Source organism: Pleurodeles waltl, chromosome 3_1, assembly GCF_031143425.1.
Source record: "Pleurodeles waltl isolate 20211129_DDA chromosome 3_1, aPleWal1.hap1.20221129, whole genome shotgun sequence".
Taxonomy (NCBI): Eukaryota; Metazoa; Chordata; class Amphibia; order Caudata; family Salamandridae; genus Pleurodeles; species Pleurodeles waltl.
This window is the reverse complement of record NC_090440.1, coordinates 1,909,866,606-1,909,890,089: the sequence shown is the minus strand read 5'-3', so window position 1 is coordinate 1,909,890,089 and position 23,484 is coordinate 1,909,866,606. Positions and strand designations below refer to the sequence as shown.

Below are 23,484 nucleotides of genomic sequence, written 5' to 3'. Positions count from 1 at the left end.
TTTATGCACTTCGACGGCTGAGAATCATATATAACTTCCTCTACGGAAAGGAACAGAACACCTGCTTTTTCTGTGTCCGATGTCCGCCGTTTCGCCGCTGAAATTTGACTAAAGTGAACTCTGTTCTCTTTGCGTAGGAACTCGACCGTCACGCGGGTTTACCCCTCGCGTGCCTGTAATCTACCTCGAATGCTGGCACGCTGCTCGCGCCCCACCTGGCGACTCTTGGCACGGGTCACTTCCATTGCAATGGGAGGCGCCCACGAGTCCTGCCTCCGCCCTGTGTAGTGTTTTACTGGTGTAGGGTCGAAGCAGTTCAGCACCACACTTACTTGGATTTCTTCTCGACCGTCGGTCTGCAGATCCCCCGCCTCTGCAGTGTTAGAGATGGCTGCCGCCGAACCATCCGATCATCTAATTTTCTTTGTAAACGGGAAAAAGGTGTGTATTTCCGCTCGTATTTCACGTGTTGTGAGTCGATTCGGGAGTATTTAATATTGTTTTAGGTAGAGTCTTCGCGTTTCAGCGGGTAGTCACTGCGGCATTTTTAAATCCAACATTTCAAAGTGGGTGCATCTGAAACTACCGACTTCCTGTCAGAAGTAATCAAAACATGTAAAATGTCCTGCCAAGTTAATGTTAATTACAGATGCCAGGAAACAAGACTGTTAGAAGATCGGGTATATATAGAACCTCTGGAAACGCCAATGCTTGTGACGCGTAGTCTGGCATTTATGGCGGTTCGACTACACAGTACTCAAACTATGAGCCAGGATTGAAATTACTTTGCAGATTAGTCTACACTGTTATTTTGTGTGTGGACCTGTTCTCGAATAGGACCCAGAGCACCATTTTGCACACATCCGCTCCGTCCACTGGAGCACCACAACCTAATCATTGAATTTAAAAGATTGATAATATTTAACTTTTGGAATTGCTATAATTTGTGCGGAGATAGATTGCTCAGGCCAAGGAAGCTTCCTCCGAGGGATTCTTTGTTTCATTCTACTCTTGATTACCCAGGTTCCTAAGAATACAGGGTTGAGCCGCTTTCTGTTTCGTTTTGTCCTTCAAATCTGGCCCTTTGGTTGAAAATAGTTCTCAACAGAGAGTGAAGTACAGATCTAGAAAGAGTTCCAGCCATGATGTTTTAAAAAACCTTCTGCAATCTCATGAGTGAATGGGATACATTTTTTTTCATGAGCTTCTAATTTTAATGTATAGGCGTGGGCACTGAATGAGTTAAATTTGTTTCCAAAATTTGTAAAGTAGTTGAACATATTGTCATTTTTGGTATCCATTTCATGTCAGATATGTATGGAAAGATTGTAGCCATGTTGTAGTTTTTGTGCATACTTTATACTTTTTATAAAACTTATTTTTATTGATTTTCAACAACATCCAAGTGCACAGTTACAGTAAAGTCCAGGATTTGTAAAGTGCGGCATATCACCTGTGAGCGTCTCAAGGCGCTGAGTTGTAGGCACAGGGATGTTAAGGGCCAGATGTAGGAAGCGTTTTGCATGGTGCAAACAGCGAATTTCGCTGTTTGCGCCATGCAAAACGCACATCGCGATGCTCATTCCCATTTTGCGAGTCGGTAACCAGGTTACCGACTCGCAAAATGGGAATACGACTCGCAAATAGGAAGGGGTGTTCCCCTTCCTATTTGCGATGCGCATCGCGATGTAGAATTGCTTTGTGACCGCCAACGCGGTCGCAAAGCAATTCGCAGTTAGCACCCATTTCAAATGGGTGTTAACCCATTCGCAAAAGGGAAGGGGTCCCCATGGGACCCCTTCCCCTTTGTGAATGGCCCTGAAAACATTTTTTCAGAGCAGGCAGTGGTCCTATGGACCACTGCCTGCTCTGAAAACATGAAACACAAACGTTTCATTTTTTCTTTTGTGTTGTAACTCGTTTTCCTTTAAGGAAAACGGGCTGCAATACAAAAAAAAAAACTGCTTTATTAACAAAGCAGTCACAGACATGGTGGTCTGCTGTCTCAAGCAGGCCACCATCCCTGTGAGTGCTGCAAATCGGAAGGGGGTCGCAAATTGTGACCCACCTCATTAATGTTAATGAGGTGGGTCTTTGCGACCCCCTTCCGATTCGCAGATGGTGTCAGGGACACCATCTAGCATCTGCATTTGCGACTCTCAAATTGCGAGTCGCTCAGACTCGCAATTTGAGAGTCGCAAATGCGGATATTGCTACATCTAGCCCTAAATTATTTGCTCAGAAACAGAGGACTGGAGCAGTGCCTTGACTGGGATGCTCCAAAGTGTGCATTGCACTTTGGCCGACTGTTTTGTGCCGGCCAAAGTGACATGCAGACTTTGAAGCTTTCTACTCAACTGTTCTTCTGCACATCCTCATCATTGAATGTGGCCTATTATTCGGGGCTAAAGCAGCCTAGTAAATAATTCTACACATTCAGGAAATCACTTTATCGTCTTTCCATGAGACCTGCATATGCTTTTCATCCGCCACATCCTACCCTATCAAGTCCTTATTCCATCTAGCGACGCCTGTGGCAACAGGGCTCACCCAGCGCATTGCTATGCGCCTTTTCACCAAAACAGTTTCCAGAGATAACTTAGATAATTTAATTTTATAACTTGTTTTGCTAGGAAATATTCCCAGTAGGTCCCAACCTTTTGACTCCTGAGGACCCCCATTGAATCACTACTGGAAGCCGGGGACCCCCAAACAATTTGTACAATTTTTAAATTTCAAATATTAAAATAGTAATTCACAAAAAATACACAAACAAGTACGCACCAAACAAATCCTCGAATTACTAATGATATAATTATTTTATATTGAAAACTTATGCAGGAATCAAAACAATTTAATGAGACGTTTGCTGCTGCATCTTGATGACTAACTTTTCATTATTTGGTTTTATTTAGGAAAGCTGACTCCTCAGGTCAGATTCTACATTTACCAAGTGATTTCTGTTTTTATGTTTTAGGTATATAAGATCTGAGAAAGCTTTTTCACATAAATATGTGGTGGGGAAAGGAAGTAAAACCATAAGGACCTCTCAAGTTTCCATAGCCTATCTGTCACATGTAATTCATTTGTTTCATAGCACCTCACATACCAGTGTAGGATTCTGGAGCACTTTTCAGTGACTATAAGGTGTAGGATTCACATGCCATTCACAATGGTAGGCCTTTTTGTAAGAGTGCTTGGTCTGGAGAAGCTCAAACTCAGGATTCAGAACATAACACAGTGGTTAGCGTTGACTTTAGTAAGAATGTATTTCTACGCAAGCAAACCTTTTTTTTTTATTTAGCAGCATAAGGATAATGAAAGACAGAGAAAAAAGAATCTTTCTAATTTGTGCCATGCAGTTTACATACAACCCTTTGGCAATTCATAGCTCACTGTGCTAGAATACGATTGTAACTTATGTACGACACAGTAACAAAATCATCTGACACAGAAGCTGTAGACCACTGTGCTATGCTCATAAAATAATTTTCTTAGCATGATACACATTCTCTGCATCAGGCACATTAACCATCTGCCTACCTTAGAAACTGCCACTAGACAAAACTCCCATCTATCTCCAGCAGGTACATTAATCACCAAAGTTATCTTGACGCTTTTATTTTCACCTGAAAGTTGCTTGTTGTACATGGAACTTTGAAGTGCTTTTACAACTGCTGCACAAATAAAAACATGTATGTGTTTCTGTCAGGCCCCAGCTGGAGAAGTATCTTTCTGTCATCCCAGGCCTGCGGACCCCCTAGGAATGTGTCACGGACCCCTGGGGGTCCGCGGACCACAGTTTGGAAAACACTGCCTTATAGGTTTCTCGAGCAGCACATCTGTGGCTAGTCTCCAGGTCCAGATCATACGGTCCAGGTAATATGCAGAAAATCTGCACCCAGGGAATTGCACATGTTCACATGTCAGATGGTCATGGTGCATCAGTCAGATGGTCTACCAGGGAAAAATATTGGCAACTTTTTGAGAGTAAGGTATGTACAAAAATGAATTGTATTAGTTTAAATCATGCATTTGGGGACATGTCCTTATCCTGCTCACATGCCTCCCACCAGTCAGACCCAGTTAACAGCTCTAGGCAGTCCTCATTCCACTTTCTGAAGCCCTGTTCTTCACCACTCCCCTTGTCCTGCAACAACGCAGCATAGAGTAATTAATTGCCTTCTCCCAGCCAGGTCTAGAATTTGCTTTATACCATTTGTTTCCAGTGGTGCTTCTAAGAATGTGTTCCAGATTTCTCTGGTGGTATGGGTTATTCTTGTAAATTGGAAGAACTGTCCCCTGCTCTCCCCAAACGTTTCCTGCAAATGGTAACCGGTTATTCAAAAAAAGGTTGCTGTTAGAAATGGGGGCTATTGTTGGCAGAGGTATACACCCTTGTCCAAGTAGGGACCACAATCCTTGTCAGGGTAAGTCACACACAATCCAAATTATCCTGTGCCCAACCTCTGGTAGCATGGCATGGAGCAGTCAGGCTTAACTTAGAAGGCAATGTGTAAAGTACCTGTGCAATAAATTATACAGTATCACAGTAAAAACACCACAAAAATACACCACACAGGTTTAGATAGATAATATGTATCTGAATAAAATAAGGTAAAAATGACAAAGATCCAATAAACACAAGTTGAAATATCACTTTTAGAAGGTTAAAAAGAGTCTTAAAACTTGGAAATAAACAGTTGTCTCTTTGTTACACACACTACCTGTTTTGTCTAAAAAATAACGACGCGCGGAGACCGCAGAGGAGGAGATGCGTGGAAAAATAAGGTGGCGTGTCGATTTCTCCGATGCAGCACAGACGATGTGTTGTTTCTTTCCACGCTGCAAGGGGTTTGTATCATTTTTCAGCACACAGTCTTGGTTCCTCAGTGCGATGCAGGGTATTTTGATGCCCAGGGATGATGGAGGGAAAATCCTTGACACGCTGGAAGAAGGGATGGGCGGTGCGTCGATCCAGTAGACGATGTGTCAAATTTTCTGTTGCAAGGCAGGCGCGGCATTGAATTTCCACTCGGGTAGTCGGGCGGTGTCATTCCGGTCGGCTGTGCGGCCATTCCTCAGTCACAATGCAGGCTTCGCATCGATTCGGGAGGCGGTGCGTCGATTTTCAACGCACAAGGAGTTTCCTGAACAGATGAAGTCTTTTTGGCCCTGAGACTTCAGAAAACAGGAGGCAAGCTCAACCCAAGTCCTTGGAGGGCACTTTTGGGGAAGACAGAGTCCTTCTCAGCAAAGTCAGAGGCCAGCAGGGTAACAGAACAGCAGGACAGCAGTCCATCTCAGCAAAGCAGTCCAGATGAGTCCTTTGTGCAGCCAGGCAGTTCCTCTTGACAGCATGCAGGAGTAGGTCCAGAAGTGTCTGAGTTGGTGGGGTCAGGGACCCAGTTTATATACCCCAAAATGCCTTTGAAGTGGGGGAGACTTCAAAGAGTGTCTTTGAAGTGCACAAGTTCCTCTTTCAGTGCAGTCCTGTCTGCCAGGGTCACAGTCGGGGGTTTGGCAGTCCATTGTGTGAGGGCAGGCCACTAGCCTTCGAAATGTAAGTGTCAGGCCCTCCACCATTCCAGCCCAGGAAGACCCATCCAGTATGCAGATGAGTGCAGGTGTGACAGAGTGTCCTGTGTTTGTGGTTCTCTGGGTGGAATGCACAAGGGAGCTGTCAACCAGACATTGATTGGAGACAGGCTGTGAGGCACAGATGGTTTTTAAGTGCAGAGAAATGCTCACTTTCTAAAAGTGGCATTTCTAAAATAGTAATATAAAATCCAACCTCACCAAAAAGCAGGATTTTCTATTACCATTCTTGCCATACTAAATATGGCCTGGTTACCCCTTTCAGATCAGAATCTACCACTCAAAAAGTATATGAGGGCAGACCTAATGCTAGTCTATGAAGGAGCAGGCCTCAGTGTAGTGGAAAACGAATTTAGGAGTTTTTCACTACCAGGACATATAAAACACGTGTACATGTCCTGCCTTTTACCTACATAGCTCCCTGCCCTATGGGTTACCTAGGGCCTACCTTAGGGGTGACTTATATGTAGAAAAGGGGAAGTTTTAAGGCTTGGCAAGTACTTTTAAATGCCGAGTCGAAGTGGCAGTGAAACTGCACACACAGGCCTTGCAATGGCAGGCCTGAGGCATGGTTAAGGGACTACTTAGGTGGGCGGTACAATCAGGGCTGCAGGCCCACTAGTAGCATTCAATGTACAGGCCCTGCACACATGTAGTGCCCTTTTTTAGGGACTTATAAGTAAAGCAGATATGCCTGTTGGGGATGAACCAATGTTACCATGTTTAAGGGAGAGAGCATATGCACATCAGCACTGTTTAGCAGTGGTAAAGTGCGCAGAGTCCTAAAACCAGCAGAGACCGTGTCAGAAAAGTGGAGGGAGGCAGGCAAAAAGTTGGTGGACGACCACCCTAAGGCTGTCAGGTATAACATATGTCCCTCACAGCTGAAAGTGGGAAGAGCTGCCCAACCCCTGGGAACTCTCCTCACTAAGGCGGAAGAATCTGGAGAGACCATCAGCATTGGCTTGGTCAGTCCCCAGGCAATGCTCCACCGTAAAGTCCACCCCCTGTAGGGAAATGGACCACCTCAAGAGTTTAGGATTTTCACCCCTCATCTGCATGAACCATTTGAGGGTCCTGTGGTCTGTCTGAACCCATAAGTGAGCCCCAAACAGGTATGGTCTCAGCTGCGTCAGTGCTCAGACCACAGCAAATGCTTCTCTTTCAATAGCACCCCACCTCTGTTCCTGTGGTAATAGCCTTCTGCTAATAAAGGCTATTGGTTGGTTTAGGCCCTCCTCATTCAGCTGTGCAAGAACAGCCCCTATGCCCTGCTCTGAAGTGTCTGCACAATTAACTCCTTGGAGTAGTTGGGGGCCCTGAGCACGAGTGCCGTGCACATGGCTTCCTTTAGGGAGCCAAAGGCTTTCTGACAAGCCTCTGTCCAATTCACTAGCCTATGTTGATTTTTTGAAGTTATTTCTGTTAAGAGGGCCACCATGTTGCCATAACCCTTAAGAAACCTACAGTAGTATCCAGTGAGGCCCAGAAAGGCTCCCACTTCTGTTTGGGTTCTAGGTATTTGCCAGGCCGTGATCATCTAAGTCTTGGCCTGGAGGGGCTGCACCTTGCCACCACCTACTAGGTGTCCCAAGTACACCACAGAACCCTGCCCAATCTGGCACTTACTGGCCTTGATTGTCAGGCCTGCCTGTTGCAGAGCCTGGAGCACCTCTTGGAGGTGGAGCATGTGTTCTTCCCAGCTGGAACTGTAGACAGCAAAGTCGTCTAGGTAGGTTGAGCAGAACGCATCCTTACCAGCCAGGACCCCGTTAACCATCTGCTGGAAAGTAGCTGGGGCATTTTTCAAGTCAAAGGGCTTCACTCTGAACTGGAAATGTCCCTTAGGAGTGGAAAAGCGGATTTCTCTTAGAGCCCCTCAGTCAAGGCGCCAGAACCCTTATGTGAGATCAAAAGTACTGAGGAATTTGGCAGCGCCAAGCCTGTCTACTAGCTCATCAGCTCGGGGGATAGGGTGAGCGTCAGTTTTAGTGACAGAATTGGGACCCCGGTAGTCCACGCAGAACCTAAGTTCTGGTTTGGCACTGGGTGCTTTAGCCTTGGGTACCAGCACTACAGGGCTGGACTAGGGACGGCTGGATTTCTCAATTACCCCTAGAGCCAGCATCTTAGCAACTTCATCCTTGATGCGGGCCTTCACCCTGCCTGACAACTTGTACCGTGCCACAGCATAGGATAGAAAGAGGTCAGTCAGACTCAGTCCTCCTCTAACCATAAAAGCATAACCAGCAAGAGGCAAGCCCATCTGTGCCTGTCCATGCCTCTCCGTGCCTAGGCCATCCCCAGCACCAAGAGCCCTGGTCCCATCACTGCCCAGTAATACTCCACAGCACTTCTTAGGTCGCTCACCTTTGTATGCGGTTACCACAACTGCTGCTGCAACGTGCCTCACATCATGGTATCAGATTTCCCCTGCTCCCACTGCCAGTTCTCCAGAAGCCACCCCCCCACACAAATACCAACGAGCCCCTCCACACCCCTTCCAATACACACGCCACACATGCACCAATAACACCTACGCCCTCATAATCCTGAGCAAACCCGCATATTCAACATGTACTCACATGCATGTTTCTCAAACCACAATCACTCAGCAAGCACACAACTGAAATATAGGACTTGCTGAACAGCAATGCATCTGACATCCTGTTTATCACAAGGGCCTGGCTTAACACTTCATCCACTCTTAACATCACCCTGATAATCCCAGGGGATGACAAGATGGCTTAACTGGACTTCCTTTGCAAGTCTCAAGGAGGACTTACTAGCATCTACAAGGAATCTATCAAATACACGACATCCACAAAGAACACTACCCCATTCATGGAACACCTGTGCTTCAAGCTGCAAAACTTCACCTTGACCATAACTTTCTGACTACAGACCACCTGGACCATGAGCCACCTTTACTAACCTCATCACCGACTTTGTCGCTTCGCTCACCTTTGACTTTGACTGAAACAAACCCTGCTCCTCACCCAGCTTGTCTCAGAACCCACACACCCCACAGGAAACACACAGCACCCCATCCTGAATGCAAGCAAAAGCATCAAATACAACACCACCACACCACTCACATGGACTGACCACTCCGTCCTCTACTTCCAAATCAACACACCTCAAGTCACCACCCCTACCAGGTTCAGTATTCCAAGCCGCAGCTGGGGCAAAATCACAGAAGCAGACTGGCTCAGCGCCCTCAGCACAGATCCACTTTGCCCCACAGACAACCTCGACAAGGACATCAATAACTTCAACAACTGGATCAAGAACTGCGTGGACTCTTTTACATCTGTCAAAATCAACAAACATAGAGGATCAAAAGAGCAGGACAGATGGTACGCAGAAGACCTCCGAAATACCAAACGGCACTGCAAACCGCTAGAAAGGAAATAGAGAACCAGCCACACACCACCAACAGAATTACCTACACTGCTGCACCCAGACGCTATCATTAGCACCTAAGACACACCAAGAAAATTCACTAATAGACAGCATCAAAGGAAGCTACAACAACTGCAAGGAGATCTTCTTGATTGTCAAGGATTTTACCTCTCCTTCAGCCACATTGCTGCTTCCAACAACTCTGTGACAACCTATCTGACTTCTTCCACAGCAAATTCACAAACATCTACAGCACTTCGCACACCAACAAGACCAAGACTGCTACCTGACTGGACAACCCTCACCAGAAACGACACATCAGCAATCATGCAGACCCTCCACAGACCCCCATCATATCTACAACCTCGAACATCACCAATCAGCAACATCCTGACCCAAATCATCATCACCTCCATCATGCCCACTGCTTGCCCAGATGAATGGAAACTTGCAGACATCAACGCCCTCCTCAAGAAGCCCAAAGCCGACCCAAATCAACTGACCAACGTCTGACCCACATCCCTGCTCCCCTAGCCAGCCCTCAACAAGCAACTCACAATCCATCTTGAACTTCACCATCTCCTAGACAATACACAGGATTCAGAAACAATCACAGCATCCTGCATCGAGGAGAAACGTTGGCCCTCATTTTGCTTGACCGCTCCACGGCCTTTGACACTGTCTACCACAACAACCTCATCAGAAGACTTCACAAGACTGGCAAACAATGATCCACTTTCAAATGGATCTGTTTCTTCCTCACAGGAAGAACCAAAAAGGGTCAGGCTGCCACCCTTCACATCAGAGTCCAAGAAACTGATATACGGAGTACCACAGGGATACTCCCTCAGCTTCACGCTTTTCAGTATATGCATGACACTGCTCGCTAACAAGATCCAATCACAAGACATCACCGTCTTCTCCTACACCAATGATATACAATTCATCCTCTTCATGACGGACAAGACAACCATCACCAGAAAGAACTTCACCAACTGCATGGCCAGGGTAGCAGACTGGATGCAAACAAGCTACCGGAAGCTCAACTCCTACAAGATGGAAGTACTGGTCTTCAGCAACAAGACCTCCCCATGGATTCCACCTGGTGGCCATCGGAGCTAGGACCAACACTCACAGCCCACCAAGCAACAAGACCTCCCCATGGACTCCACCTGGTGGCCATCAGAGCTAGGACCAACATTCATAGACCATGCAAGAAATCTAAGGATCATCCTAGATAGTAAGCTCAACATGATGACTCAATTAGTCTCTGTATGTACCACCTGCTTCCCCATCCTGTGCGTACTGCAAAAGATCTTCAAATGGTTGTCTCCGACAGACCATCACTCAAGCACTTATCACCAGCAGGCTGGACTATGCCACACCCTCAATGCCGGAATCTCCAAACATCTCCTACACAGACTTCAAACCAACAAGAACACAGCTGCAAAGCTCCTACTCGACCTCCCGTGCTGCATTCACCTCACACTGCCCCTCAGGAAGTTTTACAGGCTCCCCATTCACAAAAGCAGCCAACTCAAACTTCTTATGCACACATTCAAAGCCCTAGACAACACAGGACCAGAATACCCGAACAGCTGCATACACTTTCACCAATCCACCAGACACTTATACTCCGCCTCACTCTCACATACTCCCTGCATCTGCCAAAGCAAAAGTGGTGGTTGGTCATTCTTCTACATTGCACCCAAGACAGGGAATGACCTCCCTCAACACATCAGAGCCTTCTCCTCACTTCTTGAGTTTTGCAAGAAGCTAACGACCTGGCTCTTCGAATAAGCACCTTTGGGCTCACACACCTACATACCTGCCCAGACGCTTGGATACCCTTGATAGTGATTAGTGTTCTATCCAGATCAACATAACATATCAATTGTCAATTGTAAGCACTTATCTGAGTTTTTCCTCTGGATTGAGTGGAAGTCTGTATGAGAGAGTCTGACCTGAGATGGCATGGTGGGCAAATGAACATTGAGTTGGAATGCTACCCCCTCACCCCCACCCTCAGTGGTTAGACTTATTGCAAGGATGTTTGATGTAATACCCTAAGTGGCCAAGTATATGCCCAGATGTGTGCCTCTGGAACCAAGCTATACTCGACTGAAGAGCCCCAATCAAGATGAAACTGACCTTGGGTTGTTTGTGTTCCGGTTCAGAGAGAACCTGGCAGTTTGGGCTGGACTGTTCCTATTGAAGCAGGGGCAAGACTGATTTGCCTATGGCTAGGTCTAATCTGAGGTGACATGGTCGGCAAAAGAACAATGGGTTGGAATGCTACCCTGAGTGATTACCAGTGGTTAGACTTATTGCAAGCATCCTCCTATCGCATTTTGTGTGTTTGCTGTATACGATAGTAACCAATTCCAGTGAAAATGCGTTTTCATGTTTGCTCTATGAGATAGTAACCAATTCCAGTGAAAATGTGTGTTCATGTTTGACAGTGAAATACACAGGAGCATATTCCTAGCTCTAGTTCTCACTACTTTGTACTGTATTTTATGTAGACAGTAGTTAGAATATGGTGTTAGCTCCTGAAATGTTGCTCAGTTCTTTTATTTTTATTAGGTTTGCAACCTCTCGATCAGACCAAAACAATAGTTGCAGCACTTAGTGAGAGTTTGTAACTGTTTTTCTGTCCATAAATGTGGATGCAGTGTGAATCCTATGGTTATTTTATTTAAGTTAAGGTGGAAATATAGTAGTATTTAATCTATCGCCCTAGAAAGAAAGCGTTCATGAGTAGTTGGACAGCATACAAATATTTCAGGCAGAGGTGAGGAGGATAGAACCGGTTCATGAGTAGGTGAGCAGGATATAAAGAGTTTACACATAGGTGAGCGGGATACAGAGAGTTTATGCAAAGGTGAGCAGGGTATGTACAGCTTGTTCATAGGTGAGCAGGATACAACTAGTTGAGACATAGGTGAGCAGAATGGAAACAGTACATGCATAGGAGGGCAGAATACAAAAGAGTTCATGCATAATTGAGCAAAGTACACATAGTTTGCGCACACATGAGCACGATTCAAAGAGTTTATGCATAGGTGAGCAGGGTACATATAGTTTGTGCATAGATGAACAGGATACAAATAGTTCAGGCATAGGTGTGCAGGATAGAAACAGTTCAAACAGGTGAGCAGGATACAAAGAGTTTATGCACAGGTAAGCAGGATACATATATTTTGTGCATAGGTGAGCAGGATATAAAGAGTTCATGCATAGGTGAGTGGGATGCAAACAGTTCATGTGTGGGTGAGCAAGATAAAAAGTGTTTATACATAGGCGAGCTGGATACATTTAGTTTATGCATAGGTGAGCAGGATACAAATAGTTGGTGCAAAGGTGAGCAGGATACAAAGAGCTTATGCATAGGTGATTAGGATACAAATAGGTCATGCATATGTGAGTAGTATACAAGTAGTTCATGCATAAACTGGAGGCTCACATTCAACATGTGAGATTATAGTGGACAACCTTTGGGAATCCTAATCTAGATCCAGCATTATCAACCTTACATGAACTGTTGCAGATCCAACATTTTCTACTTCCAATGAGGAGGTGCACTAATGACTGATTCCCGTTGATGTATCAGAGTTTATAGTGTCAAACATGCAGGCACATCAATTATCAGACCAAGTGATGCCTTTTTCACCTCCCTCATCAGTTGGTCTTTAACACCACTTCAAAATGTAAACTCTATTTTGTATTCTGAACACGTATAAATAAAGCTATTCACTTCACACAAAGAAGAATAGATTATTAATTATGTTACACGTTCAATTACCATTCCACAGTCCATACCATCATAAACATACGATTGCTGAGTGTTGTGGACCCAAGAGAGCGAAGGAGTCAAAATGGGGACAACTGCATTGAAGAAGACAACACTTAGTTTACTATTTCATGGGAGGGATCTCCACTTGTCCACTTTATTGACACCGAGATGGACCCTATTTCACTCTCAGGAATGTCAGTACCCTCCTCACACTGTACACAAAATAAAAGTACGGATGACCCATTGCCATACGACTCAGAGTCCCTACCCCTCACACCATCCAGCAATGCCATAGGTCAAATACATGTTTATTATCCTAGCTGTCAACCATTAGCTTATAGCTTAGTAGAATAATAAAGCATCCCTTTAACTCAGAGCAAATTGAAATCTGTTTAAATGGCCACCTCGGTTCTCTTCCTTTGTAATGATTTTGGACGTAAGTCAGGAAAAAACAGAATAGGAGCATCCCCTCAAGAATAATTGCTTGTCTGATGTTTTGTTGTCTCAAGTCCGCAGATCACAGCACTGCCATCATTGTCACTTCTTTGTCAGATCCAATTTTCTGAAGCCTTCTGGGAACTCTGTATTATCGAAGCACAAGATATGGGTCAGATTCCTTATGCCAGTCAACTGTTTTTTCTTCATGAAAGGCATTTTGGGATGATAGATGGAAGATTGTCATCTTTTTTAATGATATTTGCCAGAGAAGCATTGACAGCGCCAATGGGGTTGGCTTTAATGTTTGAACACTTTGGGCACAATTTACACACTTCATTTTGTAGTACTGCTTACAAGATGCACAATGCTATTGACAAACTCCGGGTGTAAATCTTCATCTACTACCCTCTTATATTTTCTATGGTGCGATCTCCACGTGTAAGTTACTAGTTAGTAGTAAATGTGGGAGGGACTGGGGAGTGGTGGGAAAATAAGGATATTTACTAGAAAATGGGAGGGCTGAGGGATGACTAAGGAGGAGTTTAGGTAGGGATAAGGAGAGGCTTATAGAGGGACATGAAAATACAAACATTCACTCAAAAAAGAGTAAGCTCTTTGCTATTCCCAAAACCACACTTCTAAAGTTACTAGAGCTGAAAAGGCCACACAACTGTTGTAAATGTTCTCTATCCCAGCCTTGAAGTAAGTCTAGCTCCACACATGGCCACTCAAGATACATGTACTGCAACACCCTATAATAAATAAAATAATGGAGGCAGGGAGTTTTTTCACGTTGAAGTAAATTTACACACAGCAATGGCAAGGAGCTAAAGGTAGTAAATGTACTACAAAGTGTAAGAGTAAATTTACATGTATAGATTTATTCATGTGATTTATTCATGTGTCAATTTTCGATTGATAAAAGGCCCCATTGTGCAATGTCTTTCTGCAACCTCCCTCTCTTTGTGCCTCCTATGTATGAACTCTATTTTGCAATCCTCAAGCTTGTAGTGCTGTGTGCCACCAGCACCTCAAACTTTTCAAGGAGATAGAAGGCACAGAAAGGTAGCGTTTAGGTGCGGAACAAATCATGTGTATTTTTGTGCTTGCCTGTGGTTTGCCATAAGCAAGGAAACCATCAATAAGACTCTTTATTTGCTGGCAGGTGGGTGATGTAACATGTTCATCCTCAGTGCTTTAGATGTTCTGTTAGTAACAGCCACGGTGACACACTGGAATAAGGAGGACTTTATTGAGTTAATAACTTTGAATGTAAGGGGCTCCTGGTGGGTAAGCCAATAGACACCTCTGTTTTCTGTTACTTTATGTTGAGATGTAGAATGTTCTCATAGTAAGACAGTGGTATGGAAGACGAGTGGAAGAACTATGCTTCAAATTCTTTGATAAGGGCAGATATAGAAATTGCAATATAGATTGCAGAATGTGAAGGAATTTTTTGAAGCATTGGGGGTGAGTGTGCCTTGTGGGCTCTTAAGGAACAGATGTGTTGACTGAGGTGTAATGAGGTTGGAGAAAAGTCCTTGGGAGTAGAGTGTTTGTGAGAAAGAGTTAAAGAAGTGGGTCTGGCAGGCTTCGTATCATCCCATGCAGGTGATTGATCTGCAGTTTGATTTCAATAAGTTTTTTCTCATGAGTAGGTAAGGGAATTGTGCTTTGGTCATTAGGAAATAGCTGTAATGAATTATGAGAAGAGTAGTAACGCTTCTTGTTGCAAATGGGTTCCTCCCATGTAGTCCACCAGTTTTTTTTGCTTTTGATAAATCTGTTTTTGGACCTTCACTGTGGGTGACTCTCACTGCCTAATGTAGTGCTCCCAGTGCTTTCTAATCTAGCATTATGCTCTTCCTCCAGCCAGCACAGGCTGAGTCCATGGGTGAAGATCTTGCTTCTTTCAGTACCACTACATCCACAGCTGTATTGTAGCCTATAAATGGTATGGAAGCTGGAGCCCTGATCTTGCACACTCATTGCCCTTCTTGCCCCTACTACTTTTCCTGGATGGCCAGCACCCAAGGTTATATTAATTTTCTCCAGAGAGTCTTCACTGGTATCTCTAGAGAGGCCAGATGGAGCTGGTGCTCCAGTGCTTTTTGTCCTGCCTCCTCTTACCTCCCCTTGTGCCCACAGCTGCTCAACTGGGAGATGACACAGAAAAAAACAGGCAGTTTATCTTGCCACACACATTAAATTGTCCATCTTCATTTTATTGCAAAGCAGTGTTGTTTGATGAAAGTGTTTAAATCTGTGTGCATATATATACATTCACTGAAAACAACAAAGGTTAAAGGGACTTTATAGTTAGGTGAAAATGTCAGTTAAAACATAATGATTTAACAAAAAAAAAAACGAAATTCACCAGATATAGTTATCCCAAGTAACAACAACTTATGCCCAAAGGTAACTTTAACTTGTACCCAAGCCATGCACAGTGTTGCCAACAGTCATGTTCTTTCAGATGTTGCAGTGATGTTATCAAGGATATCATAGAACGTCATGAGTGATGTAAAATGGGAGGTATACAGCAGTCCAATGTGAGGGCGTAAATTATAGTTATTTTTGGGCACAAGTTACAGTTACTTGAGATAACTATACCAGGTGAATTTCAGTGATTTTGTTAATTTAAAACAGTACGGTTTAACTGACATTTTCACATAATTATAACGTCCCTTTTTTTCAAGGACTTTCTAAGGTTTTTAAATGTTTGACTGTAACTGTCACTTTAACCTTTGTTTTTTTCAGTGAATTTGTGTTTTTTTTAATGTAAAGTAAGATGTCCATCGCTATGCAAGGAATCAGGTTGGGCACATGGCCTGGCCATTAGAATGGGAGGTAATGTAGATTTTCCTAGTAATTTATGACGGAAAGTCTTAACCCCTTCGCTGCCAGGCCTTTTCCCCCTCCTGTGCCAGGCCTTTTTTTGCCTATTTGGGGCAGTTCTTTTTGTTCACATAAGCTAACGAAGCCAAATTTGCGTCCTTTTTTTCCAACATCCTAGGGATTCTAGAGGTACCCAGACTTTGTGGGTTCCCTTGAAGGAGGCCAAGAAATTGGCCAAAATACAGTGAAAATTTCGTTTTTTATAAAAAAAATTGAAAAAGTGGCTGCAGAAGAAGGCTTGTGGATTTCCCCCTGAAAATGGCATCAACAAAGGGTTTGTAGTGCTAAACTCAGCAGCTTCCTAGCTTTCAGGAACAGGCAGACTTGAATCAGAAAACCCAATTTTTCAACACAATTTTGGCATTTTACTGGGGCATACCCCATTTTGGAATTTTTTGTGCTTTCAGCCTCCTTCCAGTCAGTGACAGGAATGGGCATGAAACCAATGCTGGATCTCAGAAACCTAACCATTTCTGAAAAGTAGACAAAATTCTGAATTCAGCAAGGGGTCATTTGTGTAGATCCTACAAGGGTTTCCTACAGAAAATAACAGCTGAAAAAGAAAAATATTGAAATTGAGGTGAAAAAAACATCAATTTTTCTCTACGTTTTACTCTGTAACTTTTCCCTGCAATGTCAGATTATGGAAAGCAATATACCGTTACGTCTGCTGGACTCCTCTGGTTGCGGGGATATATAGGGCTTGTAGGTTCATCAAGAACCCGAGGAACCCAGAGCCAATAAATGAGCTGCACCCTGCAGTGCGTTTTCATTCTATACCGGGTATACAGCAATTCATTTGCTGAAATATAAAGAGTAAAAAATTGCTATCAAGAAAACCTTTGCATTTCCAAAAAGGGCACAAGATAAGGTGCTGAGGAGCAGTGGTTATTTGCACATCTCTGAATTCCGGGGTGACCATACAAGCATGTGAATTATAGGGAATTTCTCAAATAGATGTCTTTTTTACACACTCTCCTATATTTGGAAGGAAAAAATGTAGAGAAAGACAAGGGGCAATAGCACTTGTTTTGCTAATCTATGTTCCCCCAAGTCTCCCGATAAAAATTATACCTCACTTGCGTGGGTAGGCCTAGCACCGGCGACAGGAAACACCCCAAAGCGCAACGTGGACACATCCTAAATTTTGGAAAAAAACAGAGGTGTTTTTTGCGAAGTGCCTACCTGTAGATTGTGGCCTCTAGCTCAGCCGGCACATAGGGAAACCTACCAAACCTGTGCATTTCTGAAAACTAGAGACCTAGGGGAATCCAAGGAGGGGTGACTTGCGGGGCTCGGACCAGGTTCTGTTACCCAGAATCCTTTGCAAACCTCAAAATTTGGCTAAAAAAACACATGTCCCTCACATTTCTGTGGCAGAAAGTTCTGGAATCTGAGAGGAGCTACAAATTTCTTTCCACCCAGCGTTCCCCCAAGTCTCCCGATAAAAATGATACCTCACTTGCGTGGGTAGGCCTAGCGCCGGCGACAGGAAACACCCCAAAGCGCAACGTGGACACATCCTAAATTTTGGAAAAAAACAGAGGTGTTTTTTGCGAAGTGCCTACCTGTAGATTTTGGCCTCTAGCTCAGCCGGCACCTAGGGAAACCTACCACACCTGTGCATTTCTGAAAACTAGAGACCTAGGGGAATCCAAGGAGGGGTGACTTGCGGGGCTCGGACCAGGTTCTGTTACCCAGAATCCTTTGCAAACCTCAAAATTTGGCTAAAAAAACACATGTGCCTCACATTTCTGTGGCAGAAAGTTCTGGAATCTGAGAGGAGCTACAAATTTCCTTCCACCCAGCGTTCCCCCAAGTCTCCCGATAAAAATGATACCTCACTTGCATGGGTAGGCCTAGCGCCGGCGACAGGAAACACCCCAAAGCGCAACGTGGACACATCCTAAATTTTGGAAAAAAACAGAGGTGTTTTTTGCGAAGTGCCTACCTGTAGATTTTGGCCTCTAGCTCAGCCGGCACCTAGGGAAACCTACCAAACCTGTGCATTTCTGAACACTAGAGACCTAGGGGAATCCAAAGAGGGGTGACTTGCGGGGCTCGGACCAGGTTCTGTTACCCAGAATCCTTTGCAAACCTCAAAATTTGGCTAAAAAAACACATGTCCCTCACATTTCTGTGGCAGAAAGTTCTGGAATCTGAGAGGAGCTACAAATTTCCTTCCACCCAGCGTTCCCCCAAGTCTCCTGATAAAAATGATACCTCACTTGCGTGGGTAGGCCTAGCGCCGGCAACAGGAAACACCCCAAAGCGCAACGTGGACACATCCTAAATTTTGGGAGAAAACAGAGGTGTTTTTTGCGAAGTGCCTACCTGTAGATTTTGGCCTCTAGCTCAGCCGGCACCTAGGGAAACCTACCAAACCTGTGCATTTCTGAAAACTAGAGACCTAGGGGAATCCAAGGAGGGGTGACTTGCGGGGCTCGGACCAGGTTCTGTTACCCAGAATCCTTTGCAAACCTCAAAATTTGGCTAAAAAAACACATGTCCCTCACATTTCTGTGGCAGAAAGTTCTGGAATCTGAGAGGAGCTACAAATTTCCTTCCACCCAGCGTTCCCCCAAGTCTCCCGATAAAAATGATACCTCACTTGCGTGGGTAGGCCTAGCGCCGGCGACAGGAAACACCCCAAAGCGCAACGTGGACACATCGACAATTTTGGGAGAAAACAGAGGTGTTTTTTGCGAAGTGCCTACCTGTAGATTTTGGCCTCTAGCTCAGCCGGCACCTAGGGAAACCTACCAAACCTGTGCATTTCTGAAAACTAGAGACCTAGGGGAATCCAAGGAGGGGTGACTTGCGGGGCTCGGACCAGGTTCTGTTACCCAGAATCCTTTGCAAACCTCAAAATTTGGCTAAAAAAACACATGTCCCTCACATTTCTGTGGCAGAAAGTTCTGGAATCTGAGAGGAGCTACAAATTTCCTTCCACCCAGCGTTCCCCCAAGTCTCCCGATAAAAATGATACCTCACTTGCGTGGGTAGGCCTAGCGCCGGCGACAGGAAACACCCCAAAGCGCAAAGTGGACACATCCTAAATTTTGGAAAAAAACAGAGGTGTTTTTTGCGAAGTGCCTACCTGTAGATTTTGGCCTCTAGCTCAGCCGGCACCTAGGGAAACCTACCACACCTGTGCATTTCTGAAAACTAGAGACCTAGGGGAATCCAAGGAGGGGTGACTTGCGGGGCTCGGACCAGGTTCTGTTACCCAGAATCCTTTGCAAACCTCAAAATTTGGCTAAAAAAACACATGTCCCTCACATTTCTGTGGCAGAAAGTTCTGGAATCTGAGAGGAGCTACAAATTTCCTTCCACCCAGCGTTCCCCAAAGTCTCCCGATAAAAATGATACCTCACTTGCGTGGGTAGGCCTAGCGCCGGCGACAGGAAACACCCCAAAGCGCAACGTGGACACATCCTAAATTTTGGAAAAAAACAGAGGTGTTTTTTGCGAAGTGCCTACCTGTAGATTTTGGCCTCTAGCTCAGCCGGCACCTAGGGAAACCTACCAAACCTGTGCATTTCTGAAAACTAGAGACCTAGGGGAATCCAAGGAGGGGTGACTTGCGGGGCTCGGACCAGGTTCTGTTACCCAGAATCCTTTGCAAACCTCAAAATTTGGCTAAAAAAACACATGTCCCTCACATTTCTGTGGCAGAAAGTTCTGGAATCTGAGAGGAGCTACAAATTTCCTTCCACCCAGCGTTCCCCCAAGTCTCCCGATAAAAATGATACCTCACTTGCGTGGGTAGGCCTAGCGCCGGCAACAGGGAACACCCCAAATCGCAACGTGGACACATCCTAAATTTTGGGAAAAAACAGAGGTGTTTTTTGCGAAGTGCCTACCTGTAGATTTTGGCCTCTAACTCAGCCGGCACCTAGGGAAACCTACCAAACCTGTGCATTTCTGAAAACTAGAGACCTAGGGGAATCCAAGGAGGGGTGACTTGCGGGGCTCGGACCAGGTTCTGTTACCCAGAATCCTTTGCAAACCTCAAAATTTGGCTAAAAAAACACATGTCCCTCACATTTCTGTGGCAGAAAGTTCTGGAATCTGAGAGGAGCTACAAATTTCCTTCCACCCAGCGTTCCCCCAAGTCTCCCGATAAAAATGATACCTCACTTGCGTGGGTAGGCCTAGCGCCCGCGACAGGAAACGCCCCAAAGCGCAACGTGGACACATCGACAATTTTGGGAGAAAACAGAGGTGTTTTTTGCGAAGTGCCTACCTGTAGATTTTGGCCTCTAGCTCAGCCGGCACCTAGGGAAACCTACCAAACCTGTGCATTTCTGAAAACTAGGGACCTAGGGGAATCCAAGGAGGGGTGACTTGCGGGGCTCGGACCAGGTTCTGTTACCCAGAATCCTTTGCAAACCTCAACATTTGGCTAAAAAAACACATGTCCCTCACATTTCTGTGGCAGAAAGTTCTGGAATCTGAGAGGAGCTACAAATTTCCTTCCACCCAGCGTTCCCCCAAGTCTCCCGATAAAAATGATACCTCACTTGCGTGGGTAGGCCTAGCGCCGGCGACAGGAAACACCCCAAAGCGCAAAGTGGACACATCCTAAATTTTGGAAAAAAACAGAGGTGTTTTTTGCGAAGTGCCTACCTGTAGATTTTGGCCTCTAGCTCAGCCGGCACCTAGGGAAACCTACCACACCTGTGCATTTCTGAAAACTAGAGACCTAGGGGAATCCAAGGAGGGGTGACTTGCGGGGCTCGGACCAGGTTCTGTTACCCAGAATCCTTTGCAAACCTCAAAATTTGGCTAAAAAAACACATGTCCCTCACATTTCTGTGGCAGAAAGTTCTGGAATCTGAGAGGAGCTACAAATTTCCTTCCACCCAGCGTTCCCCAAAGTCTCCCGATAAAAATGATACCTCACTTGCGTGGGTAGGCCTAGCGCCGGCGACAGGAAACACCCCAAAGCGCAACGTGGACACATCCTAAATTTTGGAAAAAAACAGAGGTGTTTTTTGCGAAGTGCCTACCTGTAGATTTTGGCCTCTAGCTCAGCCGGCACCTAGGGAAACCTACCAAACCTGTGCATTTCTGAAAACTAGAGACCTAGGGGAATCCAAGGAGGGGTGACTTGCGGGGCTCGGACCAGGTTCTGTTACCCAGAATCCTTTGCAAACCTCAAAATTTGGCTAAAAAAACACATGTCCCTCACATTTCTGTGGCAGAAAGTTCTGGAATCTGAGAGGAGCTACAAATTTCCTTCCACCCAGCGTTCCCCCAAGTCTCCCGATAAAAATGATACCTCACTTGCGTGGGTAGGCCTAGCGCCGGCGACAGGAAACACCCCAAAGCGCAACGTGGACACATCCTAAATTTTGGAAAAAAACAGAGGTGTTTTTTGCGAAGTGCCTACCTGTAGATTTTGGCCTCTAGCTCAGCCGGCACCTAGGGAAACCTACCACACCTGTGCATTTCTGAAAACTAGAGACCTAGGGGAATCCAAGGAGGGGTGACTTGCGGGGCTCGGACCAGGTTCTGTTACCCAGAATCCTTTGCAAACCTCAAAATTTGGCTAAAAAAACACATGTCCCTCACATTTCTGTTGCAGAAAGTTCTGGAATCTGAGAGGAGCTACAAATTTCCTTCCACCCAGCGTTCCCCCAAGTCTCCCGATAAAAATGATACCTCACTTGCATGGGTAGGCCTAGCGCCGGCGACAGGAAACACCCCAAAGCGCAACGTGGACACATCCTAAATTTTGGAAAAAAACAGAGGTGTTTTTTTTGCGAAGTGCCTACCTGTAGATTTTGGCCTCTAGCTCAGCCGGCACCTAGGGAAACCTACCAAACCTGTGCATTTCTGAAAACTAGAGACCTAGGGGAATCCAAGGAGGGGTGACTTGCGGGGCTCGGACCAGGTTCTGTTACCCAGAATCCTTTGCAAACCTCAAAATTTCGCTAAAAAAACACATGTCCCTCACATTTCTGTGTCAGAAAGTTCTGGAATCTGAGAGGAGCTACAAATTTCCTTCCACCCAGCGTTCCCCCAAGTCTCCCGATAAAAATGATACCTCACTTGCGTGGGTAGGCCTAGCGCCGGCGACAGGAAACACCCCAAAGCGCAACGTGGACACATCGACAATTTTGGGAGAAAACAGAGGTGTTTTTTGCGAAGTGCCTACCTGTAGATTTTGGCCTCTAGCTCAGCCGGCACCTAGGGAAACCTACCAAACCTGTGCATTTCTGAAAACTAGAGACCTAGGGGAATCCAAGGAGGGGTGACTTGCGGGGCTCGGACCAGGTTCTGTTACCCAGAATCCTTTGCAAACCTCAAAATTTGGCTAAAAAAACACATGTCCCTCACATTTCTGTGGCAGAAAGTTCTGGAATCTGAGAGGAGCTACAAATTTCCTTCCACCCAGCGTTCCCCCAAGTCTCCCGATAAAAATGATACCTCACTTGCGTGGGTAGGCCTAGCGCCGGCGACAGGAAACACCCCAAAGCGCAAAGTGGACACATCCTAAATTTTGGAAAAAAACAGAGGTGTTTTTTGCGAAGTGCCTACCTGTAGATTTTGGCCTCTAGCTCAGCCGGCACCTAGGGAAACCTACCACACCTGTGCATTTCTGAAAACTAGAGACCTAGGGGAATCCAAGGAGGGGTGACTTGCGGGGCTCGGACCAGGTTCTGTTACCCAGAATCCTTTGCAAACCTCAAAATTTGGCTAAAAAAACACATGTCCCTCACATTTCTGTGGCAGAAAGTTCTGGAATCTGAGAGGAGCTACAAATTTCCTTCCACCCAGCGTTCCCCAAAGTCTCCCGATAAAAATGATACCTCACTTGCGTGGGTAGGCCTAGCGCCGGCGACAGGAAACACCCCAAAGCGCAACGTGGACACATCCTAAATTTTGGAAAAAAACAGAGGTGTTTTTTGCGAAGTGCCTACCTGTAGATTTTGGCCTCTAGCTCAGCCGGCACCTAGGGAAACCTACCAAACCTGTGCATTTCTGAAAACTAGAGACCTAGGGGAATCCAAGGAGGGGTGACTTGCGGGGCTCGGACCAGGTTCTGTTACCCAGAATCCTTTGCAAACCTCAAAATTTGGCTAAAAAAACACATGTCCCTCACATTTCTGTGGCAGAAAGTTCTGGAATCTGAGAGGAGCTACAAATTTCCTTCCACCCAGCGTTCCCCCAAGTCTCCCGATAAAAATGATACCTCACTTGCGTGGGTAGGCCTAGCGCCGGCAACAGGGAACACCCCAAATCGCAACGTGGACACATCCTAAATTTTGGAAAAAAACAGAGGTGTTTTTTGCGAAGTGCCTACCTGTAGATTTTGGCCTCTAACTCAGCCGGCACCT

General features: G+C 45.4%; 1 protein-coding gene across 1 annotated transcript in view; it reads left to right on the top strand.

The window, feature by feature from the left end:
- The first annotated feature begins 313 nt into the window (after nt 1-313).
- Nucleotides 314-23,484, top strand: part of LOC138285751 (aldehyde oxidase-like) — a 588,222-nt gene continuing 565,051 nt past the window's right edge. The window contains 1 exon segment of the mRNA XM_069226091.1: nt 314-441. Coding sequence (XP_069082192.1) covers nt 388-441 — 54 coding nt within the window. The 5' untranslated portion in view covers nt 314-387.